This window comes from Erpetoichthys calabaricus, chromosome 12 (assembly GCF_900747795.2).
Source record: "Erpetoichthys calabaricus chromosome 12, fErpCal1.3, whole genome shotgun sequence".
In the NCBI taxonomy this organism is placed as follows: Eukaryota; Metazoa; Chordata; class Cladistia; order Polypteriformes; family Polypteridae; genus Erpetoichthys; species Erpetoichthys calabaricus.
The window spans coordinates 1,452,980-1,475,201 of NC_041405.2; the positions used below are offsets into that span (position 1 = coordinate 1,452,980).

General features: G+C 49.5%; 1 protein-coding gene across 2 annotated transcripts; it reads left to right on the forward strand.

Moving 5' to 3' along the window:
- Nucleotides 1-1,203: 1,203 nt before the first annotated feature.
- On the forward strand, nucleotides 1,204-20,614 carry hirip3 (HIRA interacting protein 3). 2 transcript variants are annotated; one of them, XM_051935342.1, is made up of 8 exons: nucleotides 1,207-1,295; nucleotides 17,177-17,297; nucleotides 18,505-18,643; nucleotides 18,717-19,279; nucleotides 19,349-19,726; nucleotides 19,819-19,996; nucleotides 20,086-20,184; nucleotides 20,269-20,614. In XM_051935342.1, exons 1-8 carry the CDS (start codon nucleotides 1,231-1,233, stop codon nucleotides 20,442-20,444), a joined length of 1,719 nt encoding a protein of 572 aa, XP_051791302.1. In that variant the 5' UTR covers nucleotides 1,207-1,230; the 3' UTR covers nucleotides 20,445-20,614. The 2 variants fall into 2 exon arrangements, with proteins under 2 accessions (XP_028670634.2, XP_051791302.1); XM_028814801.2 differs by having other exon boundaries at nucleotides 1,204-1,295; nucleotides 18,717-19,726.
- Nucleotides 20,615-22,222: the final 1,608 nt, after the last annotated feature.

A 22,222-nucleotide genomic window follows, 5' to 3' on the forward strand; every position in this document is an offset into this window, starting at 1 on the left:
AAATTCACATACTCCAGCAGCAGCATACTGATAAAGAACAATATTAAATTAAAGAGTAATAAAAATGTAGGTAAAAACAGAAATAACTTTGAATAATGTTAACGTTTACCCCCCCGGGTGGAATTGAAGAGTCACATAGTTTGGGGGAGGAACAATCTCCTCAGTCTGTCAGTGGAGCAGGACGGTGACAGCAGTCTGTCTCTGAAGCTGTTCCTCTGTCTGTAGATGATCCTGTTCAGTGGATGCAGTGGATTCTCCATGATTGACAGGAGTCTGCTCAGCGCCCGTCGCTCTGCCACGGATGTCAAACTGTCCTGCTCCGTGCCTACAATAGAGCCTGCCTTCCTCACTAGTTTGTCCAGGCGTGAGGCGTCCCTCTTCTTTATGCTGCCTCCCCAGCACACCACGGAATACAGTATATACGGAATGTGGCTACAGCAGGGCCGGATTAAGAGCTTTGGGGGCCCGTAGCACAATTCAAATTTGGGGGCCCTTTTGTTCTGCATCATCTGAAGTTTAGATTCTGAACAGTTCAAACCGGACTAAATAATTATTTTACTCTTGATTATAATAAGAATCTTATAATATTTATGTGAATTTTATGTGTTGGGCCCCTAAAGTTTTGTTGTGTAAGAAATTTACAGTTTAAAAACGTAAATATAATATTTTTAAAGACCAGTTTTTCAATGCTACACTTTTTCATTAAATATTGGGTCCACCATTTGGGTGCCCCCGAAATTGCGGGGCCCGTAGCATATGCTACATGTGCCTATTAGTTAATCCGGCACTGGGCTACAGTATATGAACTGCAAACTTATAATTCTTTTCTCTACACTGACCTCATGTATTTGCCTTTAACCAACAAGAACTTCAATTGTGTGAAAAAAAAGTGTGCAAGATTTTTACCACTGTGATTTGTAAGTCACTTTAGACATTTTCATTCATCATTCTACCTGCTTATTCCAGTTCCAGGTTGGCAGCACTGAGTGAATGGTGGAAACCAGCCCTGGATGTGAAGCCAGTCCAATGTAGTTTTTACTTTGAATTACTCAATAAATAATTCAGCTTCACAAAAGGACATTATCAAAGAAATCTTTGAAGATGAAGTAACCACAGTGTACCAGCTTGACCTCACCAATATGGCTGTTAGGGAGCGCCGTGACGCAATGACGTTACGTCGGCCCGCGCTTGCGTGCGCTCCCACCTTCCGCGCGATGCAGATTTGAACAGATGGCGGAGCTCGGCCAACTGCGCAAATTTGTTCGGACACAGTTGCGGAAAACAGCTGATCTCAGGTGAGTGTGGAGTGAATTTTGGCGGGGTATACGTGCAAAAGGTCAGCGCGGCGATCGGGGGTGTCGTATTTGTCGCCAGGAAGCACAATCCCCGCCGTCTTTTGATGTCAGAGCTTTATCCCAATGTGGGCTGCATGTTTGCGTCTGCAACTGTTCTGAATTTTGGTGAACGGGCCCAGTTTAAACGGCCTTCTGGCAAGTGACAGGTGTCAGTGTTACGGTGTGGACAGCTGGCTGGCACAATTGGCAAACGCTAGTTATCAGTTTGCGCAGCTGCTTGCCGCCGCCGTTGTCAGGTGTTGGTAGCTGTGTGGATTATTCCCTGGCACCATCCTCCAGGACTGGTGTTAAGTGTGGATAGACGACAGCGTCTTGTAACAAGGGGGCACCGGACCGGAATGAATCGGGCGGGTTGGCTTGTACTTTTTAATGTTAAGATAATGAACCCAGGGTGGACAGCTGGATGGCACACTTGTCAAATACTTAATACCAGTGTGGGCAACTGGTTGGTGCACTTGTCAGGTGTTAGTAGCAATGTGGATTATTGGCTGGCACCATCCTATAAGAATGGTATCCGTGTGGATGGCCAATTTACTTCTCAAGAGATTTTAATTAGTAATTAAACCGAGTGGGTACTCATCTCAAAGACTGGTGTCAACGTGGATTGAGGAAACGTCCACACAAATTCGAGTGCGAGCAGCTGGTTGTGTTGATTCTCTGATACGATGATTTGCGGTGAGAGCAGCCGGCTGGTTCCGTTTTCAAAGACTGAGCACCGTTTCTAAATACAATTCTCTAAAGTTGCCATCCAGTAAGATGATTGGCCAGTGCACCTGTCACTTTAAGCATCCAGGGCGATGATTGGTTGGAGCAGCTGACACTTTAGGCGGATGGTATTCAGTTCTCAGTGTGGTTGATTTTCGTTTTGGCATTTAGCTTCTTTATGGATGTGCGCTTCCTAATCTGTTATCCAGGTCAGTGTCCTGGGTGCTCATCCTGACACTTTTAAAGATGGTCTGGCATTTCTGTTCAGTAGAAAAACTTTGGTCAGTCTTTGCTGCAGAAAATGCCTTTAAGTGTGAGGGAGGGCTGTGATTAGGTTAGAATACATAATGAATGAAGTGGGAATTGGGCATCTGTGACGATGCGGGTTCAGCTCCACCCCCCCATCCGGCTTTTGGGAGCTCTTGAACCCGATGAGCTAGACCAGCGTTTCTCAACCTTTAAGTATTGACGACCTGAGTTTTCATAACAGTTTTAATTGCGCCCCCCCCCCCCCAACGTTTTTTGAAAGGAGCCCACTAATACCATCCATCCATCCATCCATTGTCTCCCGCTTATCCGAGGTCGGGTCGCGGGGGCAGCAGCTTGAGCAGAGATGCCCAGACTTCCCTCTCCCCGGTCACTTCTTCTAGCTCTTCCGGGAGAATCCCAAGGCGTTCCCAGGCCAGTCGAGAGACATAGTCCCTCCAGCGTGTCCTGGGTCTTCCCCGGGGCCTCCTCCCGGTTGGACGTGCCTGGAACACCTCACCAGGGAGGCGTCCAGGAGGCATCCTGATCAGATGCCCGAGCCACCTCATCTGACTCCTCTCGATGCGGAGGAGCAGCGGCTCTACTCTGAGCCCCTCCCGGATGACTGAGCTTCTCACCCTATCTTTAAGGGAAAGCCCAGACACCCTGCGGAGGAAACTCATTTCAGCCGCTTGTATTCGTGATCTCGTTCTTTCGGTCACTACCCATAGCTCATGACCATAGGTGAGGGTAGGAACATAGATCGACTGGTAAATTGAGAGCTTCGCCTTGCGGCTCAGCTCCTTTTTCACCACGACAGACCGATGCAACGCCCGCATTACTTCGGATGCCGCACCGATCCGCCTGTCGATCTCACGCTCCATTCTTCCCTCACTCGTGAACAAGACCCCGAGATACTTGAACTCCTCCACTTGGGGCAGGATCTCGCTACCAACCCTGAGAGGGCACTCCACCCTTTTCCGGCTGAGGACCATGGTCTCGGATTTGGAGGTGCTGATTCTCATCCCAGCCGCTTCACACTCGGCTGCGAACCGATCCAGAGAGAGCTGAAGATCACGGCCTGATGAAGCAAACAGGACAACATCATCTGCAAAAAGCAGTGACCCAATCCTGAGCCCACCAAACTGGACCCCCTCAACACCCTGGCTGCGCCTAGAAATTCTGTCCATAAAAGTTATGAACAGAATCGGTGACAAAGGGCAGCCCTGGCGGAGTCCAACTCTCACTGGAAACGGGTTCGACTTACTGCCGGCAATGCGGACCAAGCTCTGGCACCGATCGTACAGGGACTGAACAGCCCTTATCAGGGGGGCCGGTACCCCATACTCTCGGAGCACCCCCCCACAGGATTCCCCGAGGGACACGGTCGAATGCCTTTTCCAAGTCCACAAAACACATGTAGACTGGTTGGGCAAACTCCCATGCACCCTCCAGGACCCTGCTAAGGGTATAGAGCTGGTCCACTGTTCCGCGACCAGGACGAAAACCACACTGTTCCTCCTGAATCCGAGGCTCGACTATCCGACGGACCCTCCTCTCCAGGACCCCTGAATAGACTTTTCCAGGGAGGCTGAGGAGTGTGATCCCTCTGTAGTTGGAACACACCCTCCGATCCCCCTTCTTAAAGAGGGGGACCACCACCCCGGTCTGCCAATCCAGAGGCACTGTCCCTGATGTCCATGCGATGTTGCAGAGGCGTGTCAGCCAAGACAGTCCTACAACATCCAGAGCCTTGAGGAACTCCGGGCGTATCTCATCCACCCCTGGGGCCCTGCCACCAAGGAGTTTTTTGACCACCTCGGTGACCTCAGTCCCAGAGATGGGGAAGCCCACCTCTGAGTCCCCAGGCTCTGCTTCCTCATTGGAAGGCATGTTAATGGGATTGAGGAGGTCTTCAAAGTATTCCCCCCACCGACCCACAACGTCCCGAGTCGAGGTCAGCAGCGCACCATCCCCACCATATACAGTGTTGACACTGCACTGCTTCCCCTTCCTGAGACGCCGGATGGTGGACCAGAATCTCCTCGAAGCCGTCCGAAAGTCATTCTCCATGGCCTCCCCAAACTCCTCCCACGCCCGAGTTTTTGCCTCAGCAACCACCAAAGCCGCATTCCGCTTGGCCTGCCGGTACCTATCAGCTACCTCCGGGGTCCCACAGGACAAAAGGGTCCTGTAGGACTCCTTCTTCAGCTTGACGGCATCCTTCACCGCCGGTGTCCACCAGCGGGTTCGGGGATTGCCGCCACGACAGGCACCGACCACCTTACGGCCACAGCTCCGGTCAGCTGCCTCAACAATAGAGGCACGGAACATGGCCCATTCGGACTCAATGTCCCCCACCTCCCTCGGGACATGGTCGAAGTTCTGCCGGAGGTGGGAGTTGAAGCTACTTCTGACAGGGGGCTCTGCCAGACGTTCCCAGCAGACCCTCACAACACGTTTGGGCCTACCACGCCTGACCGGCATCCTCCCCCACCATCGAAGCCAACTCACCACCAGGTGGTGATCAGTTGACAGCTCCGCCCCTCTCTTCACACGAGTGTCCAAGACATGTGACCACAAGTCCGACGACACGACCACAAAGTCGATCATCGAACTGAGGCCTAGGGTGTCCTGGTGCCAAGTGCACATATGAACACCCCTATGCTTGAACATGGTGTTCATTATGGACAATCCGTGACGAGCACAGAAGTCCAATAACAAAACACCGCTCGGGTTCAGATCAGGGGGGCCATTCCTCCCAATCACGCCCTTCCAGGTCTCACTGTCATTGCCCACGTGAGCATTGAAGTCTCCCAGCAGAACGAGGGAGTCCCCAGACGGTATGCCCTCTAGCACCCCCTCCAGGGACTCCAAAAAGGGTGGGTACTCCGAACTGCTGTTCGGTGCATACGCACAAACAACAGTTAGGACCCGTCCCCCCACCCGAAGGCGAAGGGAGGCTACCCTCTCGTCCACCGGGGTAAACCCCAATGTACAGGCTCCAAGTTGGGGGGCAATAAGTATACCCACACCTGCTTGGCGCCTCTCACCGGGGGCAACTCCAGAGTGGTACAGAGTCCAGCCCCTCTCAAGGAGATTGGTTCCAGAGTCCAAGCTGTGCGTCGAGGTGAGCCCGACTATATCTAGCCGGAACCTCTCAACTTCGCGCACTAGCTCAGGCTCCTTCCCCTTCAGAGAGGTGACATTCCACGTCCCAAGAGCCAGCTTCTGTAGCCGAGGATCGGACCACCAAGGTCCCCGCCTTCGGCCACCACCCAACTCACACTGCACCCGACCTCCTTGGCCCCTCCCATAGGTGGTGAGCCCATGGGAAGGGGGACCCACGTTGCCTCTTCGGGCTGTGCCCGGCCGAGCCCCATGGGTGCAGGCCCGGCCACCAGGCACTTGCCATCGAGCCCCACCTCCAGGCCTGGCTCCAGAGTGGGGCCCCGGTGACCCGCGTCCGGGCAAGGGAAAACGCCGTCCAAAGTTTTCATTCATCATAGAAGGTTTGAACCGCTCTTTGTCTCATCCCTCACCTAGGACCAGTTTGCCTTGGGTGGCCCTACCAGGGGCATAAAGCCCCGGACAACAGAGCTCCTAGGATCATTGGGACACGCAAACCCCTCCACCACGATAAGGTGACGGTTAAAGGAGGGGACTAATACCAATTTGTTCTTTTTTAATTAATGATATATCATAGATGCATAGTTTATTATACCTACTTAACTTTTATCGACATTTATCTAACTCTAGATTTATTTTTCTAGTATCAGAATGTAGTTTAAGTTCATTTGTTTTGGTTTCAATAGATGGATTTTTCATATTTTCGATTCTTGTTTTCTTTTTTTCACATCTTCGCGCCCCCCCAAGGGGGGCCTGCCCCACAGTTTGAGACCCACTGAGCTACACAGTGAAGACATCAACAACAAAGCAAAGAAATGATGCAAAAAGTGCAGAGTGCTTTTATTTAAAACCAAAAACAGTGTCCAAATAAATAAGTGCAGTGTCTCAAATAGTCCTCAAATAAATAATCTATTCAAACAGGTCAACTGTGGAGGTTAAAATCCAATAAATCAATCCTTTTTAAAACAATGAGGTTAAACAATGGCTGGAAGCAGTCTTGTCTTAAAACTCCGGTGCTTTCTTCTTTCTACTGGTGGCTCCCCTGCTTCTCTCATAGGGGAGTCGCCCTACCAGCAAATGCAGCTCCCTCCTGTTCTGGTCCAGGAGACCTCCGATCGCCGGTTACGTCAGGCTCCAGCCGACTTGAGACTTGGGTTCCCTCCCCAGCGGCCAGGGAGCTCACGCTGGGGCTCAACACGTCCAAAGCCTCCTTGACTGCCGCATCCCTTCAACAGCAAGTCATCTCCTCTGCCGGTCACTCCAGCTCTTCAAAACTGCTCATCTGGAGCCACCGCTTCAATCTGCCCCACCGAGAGTTAGCCAAACACTCCTCCGGGGCTGTCCTGCCAGCTGCATTGAACCTTCAACAAGCCTGCTCTCTCTCGCAAATGCACCGGCTTTCTCCTTTCCTGCCGCCTTCTTCTCCCTTAACCTCTGTTCCCGTTCTTTCCTTTTTTCTCACTCCCCTATCCGCCTCGCACTTCTACTGTACATTACGGGGACGTGGATCAGGTGTGGCGATTAGCAGCTCCCGGCTTCAATCACGGATGTGCCCGGGAACCGCTGTGGGCACACTACCATGCCCCTCTTTAAGTTGTGAGTGTGGCGATTATCTATTTAAAACTGAGGTGTGGACCCGCTATACTACAGCATCCAGTTATGAGAATGAAAAATTGTAACTTAAAGGAATACTCCACCCAGAATGACATCTTGATTATCCATTTTTTACATCTTGTGCCTTTATAGTAAAGAGGTGAGAAAAAGTCTTATGCAGAAAGGAAGTAAGAAAGTTTATGATTCAACAATCATGGTGGGTGACCAACGCAGAACAACCGCCAACACTATCAGAACGTCCATGAAACGTTACGTTATTTGTGTCGCATAAGCCACATGCACAGTTATACGATTGTTTTGCTCCAAACGTTTATTTTTACTAAAATATTTTTAAATGTGCGCTCCTGAACGAGGAAGGAACACACATACACACACACACCCGACTTGAAGTCTCACCCTCTCCCCCCTCATTCATTGGTCAAGAGCCCAGTATTCAATTCCAAAGCACAGAATTGTGGGTAAGCGTTTTACTGTTTACAACCAGACCTAAATGTTAATAACCTTTTAGCAAAAAAAATGGCTACTTTTTGTAGAATTTGAGGATTCGACTGGCTAACACACATATGGATTATGTGACATGAGTCACACGAGTTTTTCATGTCATTTGCTGTTGTCTGGTATTTATGACTGTTAAGTTCCATTAAATGAGAAATTATTTTTTCTTTTCCTTTATGAAAACATCCATCCATCCATCCTCTTCCGCTTATCCGAGGTCGGGTCGCGAGGGCAGCAGCTTGAGCAGAGATGCCCAGACTTCCCTCTCCCCGGCCACTTTTTCTAGCTCTTCCAGGAGAATCCCAAGGTGTTCCCAGGCCAGCCGAGAGACATAGTCCCTCCAGCATGTCCATTAGCCAACCCGCTATATCCCAACTACAGGGTCACGGGGGTCTGCTGGAGCCAATCCCAGCCAACACAGGGCGCAAGGCAGGAAACAAACCCCGGGCAGGGCGCCAGCCCACCGCAGTTATGAACACATATATATTTAAAAATTTTCTTGGCCATCACCATAAGATGAAGTAGTGGCTCTGAGGCTAAGGATCTGCACTGGTATTGGGAAGGTTGCTGGTTCAACCTCTGTTACCCTGAAAATGGCTCCAGCGGGCGCTCGCTGTACAATGGCTGACGCTGCACTGAGACCTCCAGAGGTCACATGAGAAGACAATTTCTCTTCAGGGGTTAACAAAGGATATCAAATTACAGTAAAGCACAGGCGGTAAGTACGTATTTTTGGTGGAGTATTCCTTTAAATTTCATCCAGGACCATCAGTGTAATGCGGGACGTTCTCCTCTGAAAGTACTGGAATGGTAAGGTCAGTCTGGCCGTCTGTTTCTGCTGTGCACTGAAGACTTTTAGGTTTGAGACTCCATAATGAATATGAGACGAGAGTTCCGGATGTCGGCTTTTATTTCCTGGTATTGACATCACGGTGGCGTAAACAAGAGTAGTAAGTGTGTCACAGTGCCAGTGAAATATCACAATACTGGACGCCTATTCACACAGCAAAAACAGAGATCCCATTCAATGGCTTTTTAGTAGTAAGTACCTCCATTACTCAAGTGAAGAAAATTTTGCCTTTTTTCTGTGAAAGGATGTAAAATACATAAATAGTAAGAGCAACAACAGCTTTAAAATGGTGCTGTACCCATCCAGCAGTCCCCCCACTAGCATTTAAGTAAACTGTTAGCCTTTATAAATGTCCAGATACCTCATGGGCCTCAAATTAGAGTGAGTGACTAGCCGCCCCGCGCGGCTCTGCCTGTGTAGTAGTGAAACAGGACAAACGTTAAAAAGCAACAAACAAACGGGTATCGCGAGGTAAGCGGAGGCGAGGTACACGTCACCATGTCACGAGAAGTAGACGACTCGAACGGAGGCCCCGCCCTGCTCCCCCTCCCCTCGGTCCTCTCTCGGATTACTGTGAATAAATCACTCCTGCAAGTCAACTGCGATACTTAGGGCTTTAGGAGAAGTCGCAAAATCAACCGGAATGTTCAAGCAAATTCTAGAAAAAACCAAAAAAAAAAACCTGTTAAGTAGTTCTGTTGTGAAAAGTGGACAGACATACAGACAGACGTTGGAGTTTATATATATATATATATATATATATATATATATATATATATATATATATATATATATATATATGTATGTGTATATATATATTTTATAGATAGATATAGAGATATACTGTATATAGAGATAGATATAGATATATATATATTGCAAAGTTTTACTGTCAAATAATGCAAAGAGTACACAACACGTGTTTCACCCTAATTCTGGGCTCATCAGGTGTACACACTCACTGCACCCCTCTCTCGGGGAATCGAACCTCGGACGTCAGCGTTAGAGGCGAAGCCCCTAACTGTGCGCCACACCGTGTAGTTCATTCATTTGACAGCATGTAGATCGGGGTAATTACATTCATGGCATTCGTAGTCTGAATCACAGTCTGATTGTATGGGTGGTTACCTAACAGGTAACGCTTGTGGGGTGCAGTGAGTGTGTACGCCTGATGAGCCCAGAATTAGGGCGAAACACGTGTCGCGTACTCTTTGCATTATTTGACAGTAAAACTTAAACATTCTATGATCTGCATCTCGCAACTGAAAGAGGGCACCGTGGCGAATGTTTGCCAGCTTGCAGACCAAGCACATGTGTTACCTGGTAGGTAACCACCCATACAATCAGATTGTGATTCAGACTACGAATGCCATGAAAGATATATATATATATATATATATATATATATATATATATATATATATATATATATATATATATATATATAGAGAGAGAGAGAGATTTAGAGAGAGAGACGGGGATCCCCAGTGTAACACAAAATGGGGGGTTTCTCTGCACAGTTTATAAAAAATGATATCATCTTCAGCTACTTGTTGTATTTTAGTCCGCGCACATTCCAGGTTTATTCTTCACATTTTCTCTACAGCAACTGCCAAATGCTGTTTAAAATCAACACTAAAAAAGAGAAATTCAAACATTATTATGCATTATCTGTAATTCTGAATTAGTGAATGTGAAAATAATTTAGGACTTTTAAATAAACTCTTCAGAACATTTGACAGAGAACCCCTCAGTCCGGTTTGTAACACTTGCTGTTTGTAAGGTTTATAAGATTTATACTCGCATCATAACTGCTTAAAACTTACTCAAGGCTAGTACCACGTTTCTCAAAGTTTTTCCAAATGCACTTCAGCATTCCTCCTAAAGGTGACGTCCGAAATCGGAAAAACAATTCTAAACTTGGACAGATGGGTACAACGTTGAACAGAAAATCCCCGGGCCGTCCTCGGACTGTACGAATGCCTGAAAACATCCAAGCTGTGAGGACATCCATTTTGTAGTCCCCTAGACGTTCTGCGCGCTTCTGCCTCAGGCATTTCCAACACGTCTTTGATTTTGCTTGAGGACCTTAATTTCCATCCATTCAAAGTGATGGCAGTGTAGGAACTCGCTGAGAGACTGGGAGAGCCGTAGAGAGTTGTGTGCTAACGTTCTGCAAACCGGTCCTCGAGATGCCATCGTCATGTGCACATTTCCATTTGAATGGTTGCGTAAATAAGCAGAACCTTCACTATTGGGCTGAAACCAACCCTCATGAACTTCATCAGAGACCCCGGCACAGTGAAGGTGTTAGTTTGGTTTGCCGTTGCAGAATTTGGCGTTGTAGGCCCTTACTGTTTTTGAGGATGGGCATCAATGGTCACCATCACTTCAGAACGTTTCACTGAAATGCTAGAGAATTTTTTGCAGCCCCAACTGGAATAAATGGATGTGGTGGATGCCTGGAGCAACAGCTCATATGGTGCGGGAGATGTTTCCTGGGAAGCTGATCTCTCTGCGTGGCGATGTCAGGTGGCCTTCATGTTCGCCTGACCTTGATTTCTTCAGGTCGAAGGCCTTATCTCAAAACCTTAAAGCCCTCAAGGATGCTATTTGCCAGGAAATGGCTGACCGAGTCATGTGAGTGTTCAGAAATCGTCTCGAGGAGTGTATCGCTAATGATGGCCACCACTTTGACGACATCATTTTTAAAACACAGTGAAATAAATCTATTTTTGGTCCCCTTTATTGTGTCCTGATGAAATTTATTTGATCTTGTAGCGTTTGTGTAGAATACACGTTTGAAATGTGCCACTTCTTTTTGGCTCACGCTGTATTTAACGGAGTCCACTTTCCAATGTCACAATATCCTGCCGTCTTCATTTTCCAAATCTGCTCTCTTTTTTAATGTTTGAGGAACGATCTTCTCAGTCTGTCAGTGGAGCAGGACGGTGACAGCAGTCTGTCTCTGAAGCTGCTCCTCTGTCTGGAGATGATCCTGTTTAGTGGATGCAGTGGATTCTCCATAATTGACAGGAGTCTGCTCAGCGCCTGTCACTCTGCCACGGATGTCAAACTGTCCAGCTCCATGCCCACAATAGAGCCTGCCTTCCTCACCAGTTTGTCCAGGCGTGAGGCGTCCCTCTTCTTAATGCTGCCTCCCCAGCACACCACCGCGTAGAAGAGGACGTTCGCCACAACCGTCTGATAGAACATCTGCAGCATCTTATTGCAGATGTTGAAGGACGCCAGCCTTCTAAGGAAGTATAGTCGGCTCTGTCCTTTCTAACACAGAGCATCAGTATTGACAGTCCAGTCTAATTTATCATCCAGCTGCACTCCCAGGTATTTATAGGTCTGCACCCTCTGCACACAGTCACCTCTGATGATCACGGGGTCCATGAGGGGTCTGGTCCTCCTAAAATCCACCACCAGCTCCTTGGTTTTCCTGGTGTTCAGGTGTAGGTGGTTTGAGTCGCACCATTTAACAAAGTCATTGATTAGGTTCCTATACTCCTCCTCCTGCCCACTCCTGATGCAGCCCACCATAGCAGTGTCATCAGAGAACGTTTGCATGTGGCAGGACTCCGAGTTGTATTGGAAGTCCGATGGCTGAACAGGACCGGAGAAAGTCCAGTCCCCTGTGGCGCTCCTGTGCTGCTGACCACAATGTCAGACCTGCAGTTCCCAAGACGCACATACTGAGGTCTGTCTGTAAGATAGTCCACTGTCCATGCCACCAGGTATGAAACTACTCCCATCTCTGTCAGCTTGTCCCTAAGGAGCAGAGTTTGGATGGTGCTGAAGGCGCTAGAGAAGTCCAGACTTCTGCTACTTTTCTCTTCAACGTGTAACGCGGTGTCGTCTTGTCCCCCTCGCCACTGTGAGCCATTTTCATGTGTCGTTTCTATTCCTGTCTTTCTCTTGTATGGCTGTGTCTCCTCGCAGTCACTCGATACCAGGGACACTGTCATTGGGCGCCCACTGCTCTGTTACCAGAACTTCAGTCTTGACACTTGACACTGAAGTGTCGGCTCAGGTGACGTCCCTGGTGTGCTGGGTGCTTATCCCATTAGTTTTACATGCGGCTGGTCGTGTCTGTCCAGTAGACCACCCTCGGTCAGGCTGTCCTCCGCAGTGTTGCTTAAGCTTTGTTTTCTCACAACCCAATTTTGGCCTTCTTTGAGTCTCAGATTTTGCAGTGACAGTCAAACTTTGGGGGTGTTTGGTTTGGAGGTTTGTCCCGCTTGGAGATTTGCTGCCATCAGGGTCATAGCAGCGCCAAGTTGATTGCTTAAACTGCCCACCGTGACCATTGAGTACAACTCTGTGTGACCCAAAATTGGACAAACTGCAACCCCCAGTTTAAGAAAGTACAGTGCATGGATGAAAACATCGGATGGCTGAAATCCGAAAGACGCGTTTTTGATGTCAACCTCACTCTAGTGTGGTAGTGGAGGGCGACTGACTTCTTTACCTCCCGGCTGCCGCGGGTTCAGTTGTGTTCTGCCTGGCACTGTGACCAGGCCTGCGCTTTGAAGCAGAGTATCTTTGTCTTAATCCAAGGCCAAAAATTATTTGGTGGTGTTGTTCTCTGGCAGACTCCTTTATCCAAATGTGACTTCAAAACATGGCAGATAAAGAAAGTCTAATTGAGCGAGCAGCACGCACCCCATTGTCGTATCTTTACTGAACATTTGGCTTTCACAGCCAAGGACGGGGCCTTTGGTTTACTAGCGGCGGTGAGACGCCTGTGCTGAGCTCCGGCCCGCTCCTCTGATGTCACTTCTGTTCTTGACGTGAGTGTGCTGGCCTGGCCATCCATTCTCACCTCTGTCTGTCTGAGCGGCTCCACAGTTGATGAAGTTGTGAGTTTGAGGTTATTGGCGCGTCTCCCCGTCGTGGACGCACCCGTAGATGAGGCCTCGCTCGTTACAGAGAGGTGTCCTGATAAGCCCAGTGTATTGAACTTAATCACCGAATACCGAGATTATCATACAAGCCAAATTCAGATCGTTAGAATTTCTAATTGTTAATCCACAGCAATAAGAAAAAATAACATACAGTAAAAAACAAAAATCATAAAGTGTGCCTCATGTGCTGTGGGTGTTGTGGTGCGCTTAAGATCAGAAAACATAAAGAAACTTCCAATTTGGGGAAAGGCGCCATTTCAATAAAATGTATTATTATTATTATTATTATCTTGAAAATGAGAATTCTACTCCAGACTGTATACACAATTCCAGTTAAGTTCAGAAGTCACCCCTCTGTGCTGCACGTCATGAGCGCTGCTGCATTATTTCTGGCTGACCTGCATACAGAGACATTCAGTGTAGTCAAAGAGGCGAGTCGCACCCCGTCCCAGATCCCCCCGCAGGGTCCGTGTGTGACGTCGGGATCACAAACACGCCATGCAGCCTGCAGCAGTAAGTAAGAGGGCCAAGTGCTCATGGGACGTGTCCCAATCACACCGGAGCGGTCAGATTCCTCTCCCTGAGAACGCACACCCGGCCCGACATTCCCAGGGGGTGACGTTTCCCAATCCGACTTAGATTGTTTTGTGTCACGTCAGTGATGTAAGCCCCCCAGGCGCGGTTCTCGTGTTTTCTGGTCCCCCATTAACCGAGGAGCTCAGCTCTGACCTCCTGTGTCCACTGACTGCGGTGGAAGGTCCGTGTTGTCTTCGGTGAACCTGAAGTGGGCCGCAGAGTTTCTCTTTTCTTTAGCGAGGCTGTCGCTTTCCTCCAGTGAGCACCGTTCTCGTTCTGTTGAGAGGGAAAGCGTGGAAGTGCAGCCGCAGTCAAGACTGGCAGTGTGGCATTTTGGGGCATTCTGCTAAAAACGACTGTAAAGGGGAATGGGGGTCACTCCCGGACCCTGCCGTGACAAAACACGCTCTCCACAGATACAGTGCCCGGCGTGCCAGACAGACCCTGTGGATGTAGTTTTACTGGATCCTTATTGTCCCGTGTGCAGGGTCCGGTGAAATTCTCACTTGATGGCGTCACGATTAGCGAGCAGAACCACCTGACCGCAAAAAAAATCTCCGAAGACGTTTGTGACGGACTGGCAGCATAGCAGAAAGCAGACAAATACGTCATTACCCTCGGGGATGAGAAGAGTGTCCCACTCAGTCCAGAGAGTCAGGTGATCTGAGCAGACCTTACAGGAACTGGGGAACCCCCCCCCAAAGGCTTTTAGTTGCTTTTATTGAATTTTTTACTTCTCTGGTTGTGCCTTCACCTCAAGTGTCATTCGGGTTTTATTCCTGTCTCACTGATGGGCAGGCATTGTTGTGCAGTGTCTTTGTGTTACAAATTCACTTCACTTTTTAGTTTTCTCGTATACGAAGTTTAGGGAAAGTATTGGAATCGTCCAAAAAATTCAACCTCGAGATTTTGATGAATCTCAACGTTTTAGGGCTCCCCGAGTCTGAAAATACCGCCATTGGCATTCTGTGTGTGTGTGTCACCCCGATAAGTTGAGTTCACTTTCACTTGGCTCACTGCATTACAAGTATGAGGTACAAAACGTAGATTTCTATCAACTTTTCAGATTTTTCCACTAACCAGAAGTGGTCCTTTACCTTTTATTCAGGTGGCTGCAGAGTCTGATTTATATTTATTTTATATATTTTATTTTATATATTATATTATCAATTTGATTTGTTGCTGATGGTTCTTTAATGTAGAAAATATATAACAATCTAATCTTTGTCTTGCGGTTTACTCCTCAAATATCCATCCCCATATCCGAGTATCCCAGGAAGTCGAGGGGAGGCCGCTCCCGATTTGTTTTTTATTTTACTGTACGCACTAAATGCCGTCAGCAAGCCCTAAGGTAAGCAAAAGGGCCACTGAAGGGTACAAACACTTCTCTCTTATAAAACGCCACACACCCGTTCCAGCACTCAAAATGGCCGTTTCACCACCTGTCCCTCCGTCGATGACGTCACTTCCGGGCCCATTGTGCTGACGTCATTTCCGGTAGCCATATTTTTCTGTTGTATATACATACCCCTTCTTTCTTGATCAGTTTGTCGAATGTTTATTTTGAACTCCTTTTTGTTTCAAATTTATTGGTCCTGTCCATCGGACATTATACGGGGCGATTCTCCAAAACTTTGCACGACTGGAGTCGTCTTATTTTACGACAACGTGATCAGTAAACTCCGGGATTCCACAACACCTGAGACCTTATCTCCGCACTCTGAGGTCTCGTCCGCACTCCCCCATTTCAAAAATGCATACAGATGTCTACATTTTCGCTGTACCCTCCCCTGTTGTTTTTGACGCCTGAAAGCGAAGGCCTTTAAAAACGCTCGCCCGAGTCGGATACTTTCGTAAACGCAGTGTCGCCGTTGTGGTGTGGATGAGTGAAGGCGATAACCCAATTCACGTTCTGATTTGGTGTATGTTTATTTCACGGCCTCTCCCTGATTGGATCCTGTTGTTTACAACGTCTCGCTCTCTGATCGGTCGCCCTTCATCGAGAAAAAAGACGTAGCAGACATCGAGGAGTCGCTTTCCACGCTTGTTGCTCTGCTTGCCCGTCTAAATTGTATTTTGTGAAGTTTGAATGCCCTTATACTGTAAAAGGCTAATTACTTAGTGCTGTTACGATTGTGCGATAAATTCCACGGTTACTGTTGCAGTTAAAAATAATTCAGAGCCCGTAAAAATCAATGTTTATGACTTCAAGATGGCAAATTCTGCAGCAAAATCAGTAAGAAGGTGCTTAACGAAGTGGACGGGCGTCGAATGCAGCTGACTGGACAGAGACACACGGAAGCACAGCGCGGTAAAGCGACAACGCAAACACACGCGGGCCTTTGTGTACTTCTAAAGGTTTGTTTCCCGAATGCTCTTTGGTAGGCGATGCGCTCCGATTGTCGTGTCAGTCCTGTCGTAAATGAACGCGGAGCGGCGTGTTGATTTATTATTATTTAATGACTCGCTGTGTGAGCTCGTAGAAACCGTGGATTCTGGCACTTCAGTCAATCAATCGCATCGGTTGTGCATTAGTGGCTAAGCGAGCTTCTCTTTCCTCAGTGGTTTCATTTTGGCGACGTGTTCACCTCCATTTTGTATCAGCGGCTAAGTGAGCTTCTCTTTTCTCGCCGGTTTCTCACCTCCATTGTCTTATTCGTCAGGACGAAGCAAATTTCTCTTTCCTCGAGGTTTTATTCGGCCGATGTGCTCGGCTCGCTTGTGGATTATCGGCTAAGCGAGTTTCTCTTTCCTCAGTGGTTTCATTTTGGCGACGTGTTCACCTCCATTTTGTATCGGCAGCTAAGCGAGCTTCTGTTTTCTCAGAGGTTTTGTTTTGCAGATGTTCTCGGCTCGCTTGTCTGTCAGCGGCTAAGTGAATTTCTCTCTCCTCGGCCGTTTCACTTTGGCATCGGAGTCTCTTCCTTTGAGCTTCATTGCTGTAGCCTCTCACTTCCAGACACACACACACACACACACACACACACACACACACACACTTTATATATAAGACAAGATGGCCGTCACCAGTTCTGTAATTGCCCGTAAATTAACGTGACACGGGGGCACGCGTGTGCTGATAGTTTAGATAAACTCAGTCAGGATCTTTACCGGCGATGCCCAGTGTAGTTCTGCATTGTTTGCGTTTTCGGTGTGTGGACGGCCATCGTTTTTGTTCCAATGGAGTGCCGGCTCAGGTCAGGTCCACACTCGAGCGATGAAGTGAACTGCGGCTGAATGCGGAGCAGCAAATCGAAGGCCGTTGTGCTCATCTCCCTGTCTTGTGTCCACAGCACTCTGACCCAGGCCATCATTCGGAAGCGCTACCAGACCTTCAGTGGATGTGAGTCACTGAGCACAGAGGACCGGCAGCTCCTGAAGAAAATCGTGGAGGAGGAGCTCCTGAAGATGCACGTGAGTCCACCGCGAGACGACCGACTACGCCACATGACAGACTTGCTTACTGTAGCTGAACACAAAGCTCCTGCTGTTATCACGCCAGCACTTTGTGTTTTCCGAAGTGAACTTTCATTGAATACCTCTCCTGGGACACTAGAGGACAGCCCTCCTGGGTGGCTGTGGCACCACAGATTCCTGCAGGGCATGCTGGGAGCTGGAGTTTGGTGCAGTCCTGTTGGGTTCCATGTGGGCCTCCATATAGTGGACTTCCACCTGGGGGTGATACCCACTCCTGGCACCTGAATAAAAGGAGTCTCACTCCATTTGGGAGCCGGAGGCGCCTCACACTGTTGTGTCAGGACGGCCACATTGATTATTTAACAACATCCCATCTGGGATGCCATTTGTGATGCCCAGGGCACGACTTTGCCACATGGCGTATTTGTTCACCACGCAGTCCGTCACAAGCCCACACTACAGTCCTTCCACCTCCACTCCTCCTTTTACTCCGGTGCCAGGAGTGTTCCAGGTGGCTCGTGGGTATCACCCCCAGGTGTGCTGGAAGTCCACTATACGGCGCACCCCACACGGAACCCAGCAGGACTGCACCAAACTCCAGCTCCCAGCATGTCCTGTGGGAATCCGTGGTGCCAAAGCCGCCAAGGAGGGCTGCCCTCCAGTGCCCAAAAACCGATGCTCTCTACCCCCCTGGTCCTTCCATTCACCTGGCGTCCTGGCCCAGCCGGTTTGTGTCTCCCGCAGTTGTCATGTGTGCCTTTGATGTGCAGATGACTAGCAGATCTTCAGACCGCTTGTCGCTGATGACGTGACTGATTTGTGCACCAACTAAAATGTCCCCCTCGCTCTTGGCTTTAGTTATCGCTCTCAGATCGATCGCCCAGCGGTCCAAGTTTTATTTGGGGAGGAAGCACAAGTGTCCCGTGGCACACACTTTTATAGCGGCCGGTGGTTGTTTCTAATGGCCCGGCGGTCCTTGGTGTGCCTGAGCCCCCACTTGTAGATCGCTGCAGATGGTCCCGTTGTAGTCGTCGTCCTGTCGCAGTAAAACTGCACATAAGAACATTTCAAGATGTTCTAAGGCACATCCTTGTCGTCCCAGTGCAGTGTGTGGTGGGGTGTTGCCAGGCTGGTCACATCTGCCCAGGCCTTGCTGCTCTGCCCGTGCGTAATGCCACTTGTTTGATTTTCTTCTCTGAATCAGGCCAGCAGTTCAAGTGACGACGAGCCTCTGATAAACAAAATAGCTACACTCACCAAGCGAAAGCGAACCTCCGATGACGACGACAACGATGGCCATGGCAGGAGTTCTGACCGCAAGAGGGTGTGCCCGAACCAACCAGGTAGGGCTCCTATATGCCATCTCTCAGGGCCAGGGTGGGGAGTCCCGCTTTTATCCCTCTGTTCCTTTTCCAGAGTCGCCAGATTCGGGAATTGAACGGCCCAGGAAAGAAGACAGTGAAGCAGAGGAAGAGAGACGGCGGGTAAACCCTGACCTCTTAATATCCGAGGATGACCAGGGGATTACACGGAAGGTGAAGAAGAAGGGCATGGCTGAGTTAAGCAAGAAAGACGCCAACAAAAAGAAGGTGAGTGAGGACAGGCCAATGGGTGAAGAGAAGGAAGGAAGAAAGAAGAAGACAACCAGGATAGACAGTGAGGAAGATGAGGGGACAGAAAGTGACGCAAGCAGTGAGGAAGAGGCTGTAGGAGGTAAAGCAGGGAGGCGGAAGCTGGCCAAAGCAGATGGCAAGAAAACAATGGGGAAGAAGGCTAAATTAGACAGTGAGGAAGAGCGGGAAAGGAGGAAGATGAAGACAACAACAAAAACCTACAGCCAATCAGACAGCGAGGAGGAGGAAGATAAAAAGGTGCAAGCGAGGAAGAAGACTAAATTAGACAATAAGACTATTTTAAACAGGTCACAGAAGGCAGACAGTGAGTCAGACAGTGAGGAAGAGGAGGAGAAAAAGCCACCGGTGAGGAAGAAGGGAAAACCTGAGATTAAGAAGGCAGACAGCGCATCAGACAGTGAGGAAGAGGAAGAGAAAAAAATGCCGGTGAGGAAGAAGGGAAAACCTGAGGTTAAGAAGGCAGACAGTGAGGAAGAGGAGGAGAAAAAGCTGCCGGTGAAGAAGGGAAAACCTGAGATTAAGAAAGCAGACAGCGAATCAGACAGTGAGGAAGAAGAGGGAGGGAAGCTGGCATCCAGCACATCTGAGAGTGAAGAGGATGAGGACAAGAAGCTCGGAAAGGGGACTGGTGAGAACGTGAAGGAGTGCGTGTCCCTTGAGATGCCAAGCCATCAGTCCGACAGTGACTCCTCGTCCTCCTTGCCATCTTTGGATGAAGAGGAGAGAAGGCCAGTGAAGAGCACGACGGAGGGCGACAAGAAGAAGAGTGAAAAGGGCCCGTCAAAAAGCAAGGTGAGATGTCTGTCTGGCCACAGCTGCCACCCCTGCCCCTTTACAAGTGCCATCTCGTGAACATTTTCCCCCATTTTCTCGTCACATCTCAGAAGCGCACTGGTGACCAAGGACCCCCTGGCGAGGAAGACCCTGCCATCGCGCGCCTGAAGCGCTACATCACGGCATGCGGGGCGCGCCGCAACTACAAGAAGCTCTTTGACGGCTGCAAGAGCAAAAAATCCAAGATTGAGGTGCTGAAGCAGGAGCTCGAGAAGCTGGGCGTTCACGGTGAGCGGGCAGGCGTCTCGGGTGGCAGTGCGTGGCGGGGGGGGGGTCACTTGGCCGACTTTTCAACGTCTCCTTTCCTTTTCGGACAGGAAATCCCAGTCTGGAGAAGTGCAAGAAGGCCAAGCTGCGGCGCGAGGAGAAGGAAGAGCTGGCAGCGCTGGACCTCGGCAACATCATTGAGACAGCAGGTAAGGAAGCGTGCCAGTCCCCTGCCCGTCTCGTGCCACCTTACTGTATGAGCTGCTCCCTTATTGTGACCTTTGCTCTCCAAGGTCGGCCTCGCCGAAGGGCCGTAGCCAACAGCTGGGAGGAGACGGGACCACCCTGCCGGGAAGACTACCACAAGGGTCTAGCGTCCGACTCGGACTCAGACCACCGAGGCAAGAAGCGGCTGACCCAGTGGGCCAACCTGAAGGGGATCATCAGCGATGACGGTGACAGTGACTGAGATGCTCGGCTTTTAAACGTGCCGTTCGCTGGACATAAAACCTGGGGGGCTTCCCGCTGGCGCTTTTAAACCCACCGACGCGGCTCCACCTCGGAGCACTTTGTTGCTTTTCTTTCTTTTTGTTTGTGTTGTCCATTTTTGTGCCTAATAAAATGAGAACGTTTTTCATAGCGCGGCCTCTGCTTCACTCGCTGCCCCCGTCTTTGGTGCTGCGTACCCCTTGGGTCCTCGTTTGTAAAGTGAACTCCTCGGAATAAAGGCATACATACGGCGCTGTGAAAAAGTCTCTGCCCCCTCCGTGGTGCCCTCTGTGTTTGTCGGTAGAACTCGAAAGACCACCCGAGTTACCCCAACACACCATTTTGAAAATCATCATCTGTAGTAGCTGCCCCCCCCCCAAACTCAATACAAGCCGTCCTGTCACCATCCCACCAGAACATCTTAACGGGGGTTCAGGTCTGGTCTTTGACACCCCCCCCCCCCCTGCTATTCAAGGGTGGGCTTGCTCTTGTTCTTCAGGCACTCCAGTTTAAGGTCACGGTCCATGCTGCCCTCAGTTATGCCAAGTCACCCAAGGCTCTGAAGCAGTAAAGCGGTCCACAATGTGGCACCACCACCTTGTCCGACTTGGGCTGCGCCACTTGGGTCTTCCAAGCCGTTCAGCTGGTGACAGTTATGGGGGTAACCAGGGTGTCTTTGGCAAGTGGTAGACGTTCCCAGCGTTTAGCAGTACCACGGCTGCCATCTTTGCCTGGGCTGAGAGAGGCCTGCACCTTCTCAGATGTCCATCAGGGGTCTTCTGTGATGACTTTCCATGAGCTCTTGGTGTAGCATATCAAAATGGTGGCACTCAGGGGGGTTCGGTGGAGTCCAGAGGTTTTAGAGGTCACATTGGGCAGATTGCCAGGGCATTTCTCTGGATGGAGTGCCACTCATTGAGCCATCTTCACGTTCCCTGACCGGGTCTGTTGATTCAGGGGGGCCGGCGACTGTCACGCCTGCCTGCGTCTCGTCGTTCACGTCTGGTTTGAGTGGCTGAGGTGCTTGGTGAACATTTAAAATGCGAGTGTTGTGTTTACTCCGGTGGGCTTCTGTAGTGGGCTCAGAAGCAAGGAAGTGTTACGAGTAAGCAAACCGAGTGGAAATGAGCGGGGGGCCTGGGGGTGAACTTTTTCCTTCAGTAAATCAAATGGTCTTTTAAAAGTTTTATGTTTTCTGAATAAGAATAAAAAAAATAGAAGAAATCAGAAGGGGCAAATACTTTTTCACAGCCCTGTACCAACTTCAACACGAGCCTGGCATGGATGATGTGCGCTTTGTTGCATCAAAGTCATACAGGTTTGACCTGCAGGTTGAGTGGTTGGCATTATGAGTGGCACAACTTGCAGATTAAGAAACTGACCCTTGATCTGCCACGGCAAAGTGCCAACGGGGGACGAGTGTGAATGGCAGCTGTGCGGGATGGCAGAGTCCTCCACTAAGCCTGCTACTCTTATCAAGCTGAATGGAAGGCCAGCAGCATGCCAGGAATACTCTGTGCCACTTTCATCACCCTCTGCAGTGCCCCATGCTGGATGGACCCTGATATGCACCCGTGGACAACAGAGACCCCCAAGGTGGTCCAGGACCTGGCGAGACCCTCTTCAGGCTCTGAAACGTCATAACTGCCAGTGTGCCCTACCCATTGGTCTTGGTTTTGCTGGTCAGCTGCTAGAGCTCTTGGTGGTGGTGGCAATGTAATGATGGGTTCTCAGCACAGTGTGTGTGATGCTGCCAAT

Excerpts from the sequence above, each read along its gene's own strand:
- hirip3 (XM_028814801.2), top strand. The coding sequence starts at position 1,231 with ATGGCGGAGCTCGGCCAACTGCGCAAATTTGTTCGGACACAGTTGCGG. Across the intron at positions 1,296-17,176 it reads CGGAAAACAGCTGATCTCAG|CACTCTGACCCAGGCCATCA; the intron begins GTGAGTGTGGAG and ends TTGTGTCCACAG. Across the intron at positions 18,644-18,716 it reads GGTGTGCCCGAACCAACCAG|AGTCGCCAGATTCGGGAATT; the intron begins GTAGGGCTCCTA and ends TTCCTTTTCCAG.